The following is a 10,005-nucleotide window of genomic DNA, read 5'->3' as shown; positions in this document are numbered from 1 at the left end:
AAATTAAAAAAAAAAAAAAAAGAAGTAGTGGTTGAGGAAGGAGTTGTGAATTTGTATTTCAGCCTTCATTATACTTATTGTCTGTAGCAGCTGCTATAGGTCTCATGGCTTCATGGACATCATTGTGGTCTAGCAGAGTTATACCAGTGTTATGTGGCTATGGGTAAGAGGTGAATCAGTTTGAAGTTTGACTGATTTTTTTAAATCAACCCAGTGACATTAGTTATACATCGGTTCCCAGTTGCAGGGTGCAGTGCCCTGAGAACAGAACTTTCTTCCTGCTTTTTCCCTGTGAGCTTTCTTAGGCGTGTTGTTATGGCAGGCTAGAAGGCTGCTCAGGGAGGTACAGGTAGAGCAAACAATTACTGGACCTTCTTCCCTGGAGATGGTCCTCTCTGCTAATGGGCAGGGAAAGGATCTTCTCAGTACCTTTGGCAGTTGGCTATGATTTAGTAGCACAACACTGAGGCACTGTTTGGGGCTAACCATTACTTGCCAAAAGAACATATCGGGGAAATTACATGCTGCACACAAGGATTTGTCTGTTATGTGTAATTAGTACTTCATTCAGGATTCGCTCATGGGCTTCTTCAAACCTGGATTTATTCATAGGCTCCTTATTCTTGGAGTAGCTTCCTAATTAATGGTTGTCCAGCCTCCTCCCACCCTCTCTTCTGGGGCATGCCCCGAGTTCCTTTTGGGTTCTACAAATCATTCTAGCTGCAAAGAGCGTGCTCAGTTTAGTGCTTTGTATTGAATTAATGTTGCTTCCTCCTGTCCTTCAGATCAAGACACTGAGATTTCTTGGCAATCCCTTGCAGTCGAGGCTGATTGTCTTATTTGTGGCTCCTGAGGTGGCTGGTGAGGTCGATCCAGGATCGACAGACTCTGCTGCAACCCAGGCACATGTTTCCATGCAGGGCGGGTGGCTCTGGATTCTTGATCCTGTTTGCCAAGGCAGTGAATGCCACATAAGTAAATACCTGTATAAGCTTCCAGCCCAGGTGTCTGTTATGCAGTATATTCTGCCTGTTGACATTGGTATGTACATTTGTGGTCCTGTGTAGATAAATCTCTGGCAAGAGAGAAAAGACTCTCTTAGAAAATCTGTAATGCTTTGTGTGGGGCTTGTACTACCTCTTATGGGATGAGTCCATGGACTGACTTTCTAGAATGTAGCTTCTGCTTTCTTGATCAGAGATAACTTGGGAGCATACAGAAAAATAGAAGTGGGTTTCACAAAAAAGGAGGCAGCAGCCCATTTTAAGGTTGGGGGGGCAGGTTTGCGCGTTAAATGTTGTCAGCTTGAAGTGCTGGCTGCTTCTCCTGATGTAGATGCCTGTGCACTATAATACATGCATTAATAGGAATGAAAATTGTCATTCTTGTAGATTGTCCGGCATGGTGGTAGCCTGGGGCTGGGGTTAGCTGCCATGGGCACTGCCCGCCAAGATGTTTATGATCTTCTGAAAACAAACCTCTACCAAGATGATGCAGTGACAGGTAAGCAAGACCCTTTTAAGCAACTAATTATGTGGCCTTACTCACAGGATATAGATCTGAGTAGTTATAGACCATTTCTAGGTTGTTTTTGATGTTTTTTTGACCTACAAGGATCTTTTATATTGTGTTAAAGCCGTTATCAGGATTGGGGTGCTGCTGAACTGGCTGCTGTACGCGGCTTGGTATAAAATTGCAGCTGCTGTGATTCAATGACGTGGTATTGCTTGCTTTGCTTATGGTGTTCAGGCTGCTGACATGTTCAATTAAAGGCGTGTTGGGATCTGATTCTCAATCTTAACTGTTGTGCTTCTGCCCATGTTACATATGCATGGTAAGAGGTTGGATTGGAGGGTCAGGTCCCAGTCATATTCTGCTGCTGGTACAGGGGCAGCCTAGGATCGTGATCCCGAACTCCCCCTGTGCCAGCAAGTAACGGTCCAAGCACTTGGTGCTCTTGTGACTGGGAGTGCCTATAGCACACTGGAACCTTCAAGGCCTTTGGTGTGCTTCCAACTTCAGGAGCGCACCAGCCACATGTTCAGTTTAAGGCATGATGGGAACCAGCCACAAAATTATCATACGTTTTGTAGTTAGTGGCTTATTGTGTGTTTTGTCATACTGTTAATTGCCTGAACATGTGGCTGGGTGACTGCTTAAGATGTGATTAACTGGCTAATCACATCATAAGTGTGAGGTCTGCCAGGGGCCTCAGAGAACTGTGCCCCCCAATACTTGTGTTTTAAACTGGCTTACACTCTTTCTACTCAAAAGCCACATGTCACACTGATCTTTCTGGCTGCAGGAGGTTGGATGGAGACCATTGTTGCATTGGCCACAATTCAGAAAAGAGCAATGTGTGATAATCTAGGCCTCTGTTGGCCTAAGACAGTTTCTGAGTGGCTACAGGCTGTGCAGGCCCCCTCGCTTCCCTCCGTCCTTCCCCTCCATTACACTGTGCTGGCACCCTGGGTTCCCCTAAGTTGCCTGGCCACAGGATTCCAGGGGCAGGTAGCAGAAACTGGAGGAGGGAGGGAGAGCCAGAGACTCCAGCAGCAATAGCAGGAGAGCAGTGGAGGGAGGGACACCCAGCCTGGGGAGTGTGGGGGGCCACATCTTAACCCCTGCGGGCTGCCTGCAGCTGAAGGTATAAATCTGGCTCCTTTACACAGTGATTTGGTCAAAGAAAGACCCTGTTTAAACACTACTTTATTCCTTGTTGGGTGATTTTTATTATGCTGCTTGCCTGTTAGAGGCGTCTTCTTGTGGTACTCTGAAAGCAGCATAGATATGTCTTAGCAGTTTTCCATCTTCCACCTGGCTCATGGGAGATGAGCCACAGGTCTCCTGGACATGGCTGTGTATGTATCTCAGCAGTACAAGGCACCTCTGGGTGTGGTACTAATTAAGGATTAAGCCTGTATTGTGAGCTAAGCATATGTTTCTGCTTTTCTGTCCTGCCGCACAGGTGAGGCAGCGGGCCTGGCATTGGGTCTTGTTATGCTGGGGTCTAAAAATGCTCAGGCCATTGAGGACATGGTTGGCTATGCACAGGAAACGCAGCATGAGAAGATCTTGCGGGGCCTAGCTGTTGGAATTGCGTTGGTGATGTACGGGAGGATGGAGGAGGCAGACGCCCTCATAGAGAGCCTCTGCAGAGATAAGGTGAGCAGTTGCATTTTGACATCAGTGTTGCATTGCAGAGACTTCCCTTGTCCCTGCTGAAATGTTTGTTTATGCCCTTGTCAAAATGTTCTTACAAATAGCTGGAAACACCAACCTCCGAGTGTTGTGTGACGGTGGTCAGTGCAGCTGTTCTGATGCGTCACAGCTTCTGGGCCCTTTCTCCTTTAGGTCATGAGAGTGCAGCTCCTAGCGAGGTGCTTGTAATCAGATGATGTTTCCATCGGCCAGCTGTTCTGTGCCTTCTTGTTGCTAATGAGCAAGTGTTGTGGCTCTGCTGTTTGCCGTTTGTTGGAAACGCCAGACTCCAGGAATTGAACGGACTTGGAGACTGAGCTCTCATGACTTTGCTCTACCTGTAGAAACCTTCATTGAAGTATGCTCTCTCTCTTCTAGGATCCGATCCTCCGACGCTCAGGAATGTACACTGTAGCTATGGCTTACTGCGGCTCAGGGAACAACAAGGCTATCAGACGTCTGCTCCACGTAGCTGTAAGTACTGCAGACTGCGTGGGCTAGCTAGGCTAGTGCTCAACCCACCCAGCACATTGACAGGACTTGCTATTGGCAGCGTCAGTGCTCTAATCAGAAGCAGTGATTTAAAAGGATGAGAGGCTGTTTTCTCTCCCTTCTTCATGAAAATAGTAGGATTAGAAGTCACAGGGTCTGCAAATACAAAGTGTAAAGAGACTTCAGCTAAAGGAGGAAGTTAATCTAGCTTGCTAATATGTTAATTTAGTGTTAAAGAGCAAAACATGGCCCCAAAGTAGTTCTTTGCTGGGAATAAATGTTTCCCATCTCCAAATAACTCTCAACAGTTTATTGTGCTGGGCAGAAAAACAATAACCTTTAAAGCCTTGAGCCTCGGAGCTCTTTGATCTGTGATCTGAAAGAATGGCATTTAAAACACTTCATGAAATGTGAATGGGAGTCTCTGTCTCCAGGCCTGTACTTCACTAAGGTGAAGTACATCCCTCAGTATGGCTTAATTTTCTTGCTCTCTCTAATCCTGTATCCCTGATCAAATCATCTGCAGGGCACCAGAGTCAAAGTGTTTCATAGTAGTTAGAGGTTTTGACCATTCTCCTAATATCTTGTTTCCTCTTTAACAGGTGAGTGATGTCAATGATGATGTGAGACGGGCTGCAGTTGAGTCACTTGGTTTCATTCTGTTCAGGTACAGTTTCTCACTCCACTTCTGCAGTCTTCAGTTAGATTTGTCTGTGAGGCTTTTAGAAGGGTCTCATGCTTCATCCAGCTCACTAACTGTATCAGTTACTAACTTTATGGAAGCTGGAAAGCTGCAGGGTAAAGGGAAAATACAATCTGAGTCAGTCATAGAAATCATCTCCTGGATGTAGTTTCATTGTGTGCAATTCCATGGATCATTGGGCATATTGGTATGTATCTGGGATGAGAGAGAAATGGATTAAAAAACAAACAAAAAAAAAAGTGTGGCCTTGAATTGTGCTGTGGACAGTGGGAGTGTTTCTCTGAGAAACAGCATGTGAAGCTGAACCATACTCTGGATTGGTGTTTATGCATTTCAGAACTTACTTTTATAGCAAAATGTTTGATATCAGCATGACATCATTTGTTTTGGGCTGCATCTTGGTAGCTTTGTTTCTGCTGTTCTTTGAGAGCGCGGAGAGCAGCCGTGCACTTCAGGTGAAAGCTGCAGTTGCTTTAAATCTAAGTACCTGGAGAACTTCTCGGCACCTCACAAAAAACCACTGCATGTCACATACGTTGCCCCAGTGACCTGTGTGTGAGGAAACAAGTTCCTGAGGGGCTCTAGTATGTAAAACTTCTGAGTCTTTAATTAAACTCTTCGTGAGACTTTTTCCGCATCAAGTTGCCAAGTGGGATTAAGCGAGTGATGTCTTGTTAGAGGAAGCATGATTTAGGGGAAGTGTCTGCCTACATCTAGTAAATGGCTAGATAACACTTGAACAGCAGTTTTGCTCATTACATGTCACTTAAGGTACTTTTTTGGTTAAGCAAATGCAGTCATTTGTGGCTCCAGCCTTTGCAAATAAATCCTTGGCAGACGGCTTAATGAGCCTTTCAGTAGGTTTCCAGACAAATGGCTCAGTTGCCTGAATACAGTGAGACAGAGTTGGAAAACTTAGATTCTCTGTTCCTTTTGCAGGTTTGAGAGCTTATTAAAAATTGAATGTGCAGCCCCTTGCCAGGCCTCCTTAGACAGCACTTCCAAGACAAATACATCTCCCTAATTGCTGTCTAAAATTTTACTGGAAGCAGTTACTTCTCTAGAACTAACTCTTCAGGTAGGGTATTAAAATTAAGGTTTTGTTTAAATGATGTATGCGTGCGCATGCACACGTATATAAATCTTTTGGTTCCATAGATGCATGCCAAACAGGATGTGAGTTTTCATATAGAAATCTTTGATACATGCAATGTACTGTGGACTCAGGCGGAGCAAACAGTTTGGCTCTCTCCCCTAAAGTAACGTTCCTCTTGCTGCAGTTGTTGATGTTGCACTTTACAACACCTCAGGTAAAGCGTGCTTATTGAATTGGAGAGGTAGAAACTGTAGTTCTTTGGGGCATTCATGTGTTGGAAGGATGGCTGTACATGTCCACATGGGGGTCCAGGTTCTTGCAAGGTCCAAGAGCTCAAGGGGGAGAGCTAGGAAGAGGTGATGAATGGCTGGCATCGTTTTAGCGATCGAGTGGAAGTTTCTGAGCTCGCCGGTGATGAAGAGGAGGAGGAGAGGGGAGAGCCATGAGGTAAGGAGAGGTGGTGGTGAGGCCATGAGTGGCATGTGGGGATGGAGGGAAGCCCAAATTTTAGACTTGGAGAGATCCCTTATGGATAGCTCTTCCTGAGTGTATAATCTGAACACCTGCATCTTGCCTTTGGACGTCAAGTCAAAACAGGTCTTGGAATGTTCTTGGTGATGGGTCACGACAAGGCTTTCATTGCTAAGCCTTTGCTTCTCTCGGAAGACGTTCCTTGTCTGACAGTCCCAAGGCATGTTGAATTTAGGCTGGCTCTCTGTCAGGTACGGATATTTGATGCTGTTTCTGGAAGTGAAACAGGTGCTGATTGGTGAAATAACTTGATGCAAGTTGCCTTGGATTCCTCGTTGTTACTGCACTGTGAGAGCCGCCTTCCTGGCTCAGTAGAGCTGTTCCTCCATGGACAGCAGAGGTCGTTGCTAAACAGCAATGTGAAAGGCTTGCTGCTTTGTTCCCTGCTGTGCTGTGACCCCCAGGAGGTCATTTCCTGAAAAGTCCAAGTACTCCCCTTGCTCCATGAGTTTTGATCGGAAGCCAGAAGAGACTGGATCGGGTTAGCTGCCCCTGCTCTGGTTTGTAGGCTTCATGTTTCAGTGCAAAGATCTGCTCTTCCATTGCACAGTGCCCTCAATGCCAGCTGGTAACTCTCTGTTGCCGGGATGGGCAAAATGCGGCCTGGGGGCCAAATGCAGCCTGCCAGGCCATTCTATCCAGCCCGCGGGGCCCCTAAAAAATTTAGAAAATTAATATTTACCTGCCCCTGGCTGCCTGTTATATGGCCCTCGATGGCTTGCCAAAACTCAGTAAGTGTCCCTCTGCCCAAAATAATTTCCTGCCCCTGCTGTATTGTGCTCTTTGCACATGGCTTGCTGGTTGCAGAAATGCAGGCAGGGATAGAGGATTGTAAGCAGGAATTAAAGTCCTGCTTGAAAAGATACACGATGACCTATGAGCTGGGTTGGTAGCAGACTGCTAATGTCCTGCTGGAGGGCAGGATACAGTTCCAATCCCACATCTGCTCATTTGCTCAGTCCCTTTAGAGGCAGAAGGCCTGGTTTCCAGTGAGAGGACCATGCCTTATTTCTTAACAGTAATGACCTGGTCTTGATAACGAAGATATAAGCAACAATAAAAAAGACCCTCTAAAAATCACAGCTTCAGCATGGGCTGTTCAAAGAAGCTAGGGTCCAACGTGGAAGTAGTGCTGGCTGTTCCCTGGATGAAAGCATTCTGTCTTGGCTCTGACCAGGAGATATCACAGTTCTGGCTCCTCACTTAATCATTGTGGCTTTGAATACATAACTTAACTTCCCTTGGTCTGCACTCCCCGTCTCTAAAATGGGAACAGTGATATTTGCCTTAAACGCTGCAAGAGGCTCAGGTGAAAAGGCCTGTGCAAAACAGTACTTATTGGCTACTGAAGAAGTGTAAATGCATATATGTTTGTATTATGCTAATGTGTATAGACCGTAAAAGGGCATATTGCAAAAATTGGTCCCAGCCTCAGAGTTTTTCATCTGTTAGCAAAGGAGGGAGAGAAATAATCACGGGGCCAGGGGAGGTATGGTGTAAAGTACGGGGTAACAAATATATGATGATACATACAGAACTTAGCTGGTCATCTGGAGGTCTTGCATCTCTTCCATGTTGTTGCTGTTTCTTGTGTGTTGTAGGGAAGAGGTGAAGAGTTTTGAGAAGGACCTTGGAGGAAAGCACTGGTAGCTTCCTAGAGTTTGACCAGGAGTATGTCCCACTGGTGAGGGTCATTGTGGGAGGAAGCCCAGAAAGGCTCATCAGGGAATTGGCTGATGGAGGGAAGTGCTGTTGATGAGCAGAGTGTGGGTATATTGGTAAGGTGAGGCCGGGCTATGAAAAACTTGGTAAGAACACGCCAGAAGTTATTGTTGAAATTACTGGGGGAGCCAGGAAGGGACTTGGAGAATGGGCAGCGTGGTTAAATCAGTGAGTTGAATGGCAGGGGGAGGGAGGACAGAGGACCGTACAGATGGGTGTCATTGCGTGCATTCACATCTGGAGGCTTTCCATTCTAGATTGCTGTCCACCAAACACCACTAACAGAACAAAACTACGTGTTCTGGAAATCGGACCCCATAAAGGTAGATAAAGCTGCATGCTCAGAAGCTGGGTTACCAAAACCCCACTGAACATCTCAGTCACCAGGAACATCTCAGTCAAAAGTGTGCCCTGCTTCATCCTCTGCTTCAGTTCTTTGGCCTGTGCGCCGAGATTTCCAGCACATGTTAGTCCTCCTAGCCTGGTTCATAAATAGCTGGGCTTCTCTGTGTGGGCAGCAGGTGTCTCCCAAGAGCTGCTCTTCCGTCCTGTACCTAGCCAGGCAGCTAGGTTCTGCTCAAAGCCAACTGGGCCTGTTTAGTTGACCCTGCGTCTGTATACAGAGTAAAGATTCCACACGCTCCTTCCATATTTCAGGGATCTTTCACCCAAACAGGTTTTGACACAACATTTTTGCTCTCTGATTTCATTGTTGCTTCTTGGCACATGCTGGACATAATTGGGAACTGATAGTTTCCTGCCAGACCTGGAGGCTTATGGAGCTCTGATCTGAACCATTTACCGTGTGCTGGCATCCCCCTGGAGCACCGGGTACCAATCTGATTGTCTTCTCTACCTTTGCCTCTCCCCAAATTCAACGTCGTGTGGCCCCATTGTCTCCACAGCACTTCCAAATGATCGGGAGAGATGGGACCTCCCACGTGGCACATAGTGAGTGCCTCTTGAAACAAAGCTGCAGATTGTGTGCAGGCTGAAATCCCCAACAAGGGAGCTGGAAACCCAAACTTCCTCTCATTCCCACTCATCTCCTTGATCCTTACTGCAGACTTGGCTCCTGCCTTCATCCAAACTGTCCAACCCATGTGAGGGTGAGGAGCCCTAAATACAAGGCTACCAGGACACACGACTTTTATCTCTTTACTGCCAGTTTAGTGAGATAAGAGATTCACATGTAGATGCGTAACCACAGCAAATACACTCATCAGCCTTGGAGAACTGAAGACCCAGGCCTTCTTGTGTGGTAGTAAAGAGCAGTTATTAACATGCTCCAGCCTGTGCCTTTTAGAGCAGGCCTTTGCTTTCTGAAGCTCCCATCAGTGTCACAGTTGTTGGGCAATGAGAACTTCTGAAAGACACAGCTGCTGAACCCTGGCGAGCTCGCGAGCTACACCCTGCTCACTGGAGAGGAGTATGCTGCCTGCAGAGAGTGTATGCCGTAGTGGTTTGTGGGGTGGAGATCAGGCTCTGACCTGGGCTTCATGCGGAGTGGTACCTGGGACTTGGCTGCTGCAGAGTGCCTCCATGCTCACTGGGTGGAGAAGAAATAGTAATGGAGCAAAGTTACAGGCTGTAGCACTTCTGCCCTTCCAGGTGTGTGGTTGCTTTCTTGGGAAGTAGAAGCTCTTCATTGCCCAGGGGTTGCCAAGTGAGGATGTGGCTGTCAGAAGGGCACTGCTAGCCTCATCTTTTGCTCGTCATCTGTGGAAGCAGGAAGCAGAAGGCTTATTTTAAACCCCAGTAGTGTGAAGCCCCCTTGTTTGGTAGCTTTTTAATATGTGAAGGTCAACTTGCATTGCTTTGGCAATTGCCTTTCCCTTAAAGGAAGCCTTCAGCTTTCTACTAAGTTACCTCTGTGGCCTTTAGAGTAATTTGCAGATGAGCCATCTCCTAAACCCAGGCAAGCTCAAGGCTGAAACAGTTCAAGGACTTAAGAGTGCCATTTAAAGGCTAATTGGATGCGTTTGCCTGGGAGAGCTGATGAAGAGTAGGTATCTGCTACCAGTAAGAGTCAGTGGCCTGACGGTCACTAGCCGTTTCACATGCAGCCGGGTGTTACTGCTCTCGTGCAAGTTATTCCTTAATGGGAAGCGTCTTCTCTTGGACTTGAAAAGTTCTCACAGCTTTATTAAACCTAATCTCTGAACACAGTGGCTCAAGCCCCCCAGCCCAAATGATACGTTTCATCTTTAGGGCTGTTGTGTGGTCAAAGCTTCCCATTAAAAAAAAAAAAAAAAAAAAA

General features: G+C 46.5%; 1 protein-coding gene across 1 annotated transcript in view; it reads left to right on the top strand.

Annotated features, from left to right (window-relative positions):
• The window catches only part of PSMD1 (proteasome 26S subunit, non-ATPase 1), a 137,696-nt gene that overhangs the window by 16,187 nt on the left and 111,504 nt on the right, over window positions 1-10,005 (top strand). The window contains exons 13-16 of the mRNA XM_019503436.1: window positions 1,392-1,503; window positions 2,969-3,165; window positions 3,580-3,675; window positions 4,296-4,360. Of these exons, the coding sequence (XP_019358981.1) occupies window positions 1,392-1,503; window positions 2,969-3,165; window positions 3,580-3,675; window positions 4,296-4,360 (470 nt within the window). The remainder of the gene's footprint in view (window positions 1-1,391; window positions 1,504-2,968; window positions 3,166-3,579; window positions 3,676-4,295; window positions 4,361-10,005) is intronic.

The sequence above is a fragment of the Gavialis gangeticus genome, unplaced genomic scaffold, assembly GCF_001723915.1.
Source record: "Gavialis gangeticus isolate Ggan-Ray unplaced genomic scaffold, GavGan_comp1, whole genome shotgun sequence".
In the NCBI taxonomy this organism is placed as follows: domain Eukaryota; kingdom Metazoa; phylum Chordata; order Crocodylia; family Gavialidae; genus Gavialis; species Gavialis gangeticus.
Note: the sequence above shows the minus strand (reverse complement) of the source record. Positions and strands in the feature narration are given on the sequence as shown.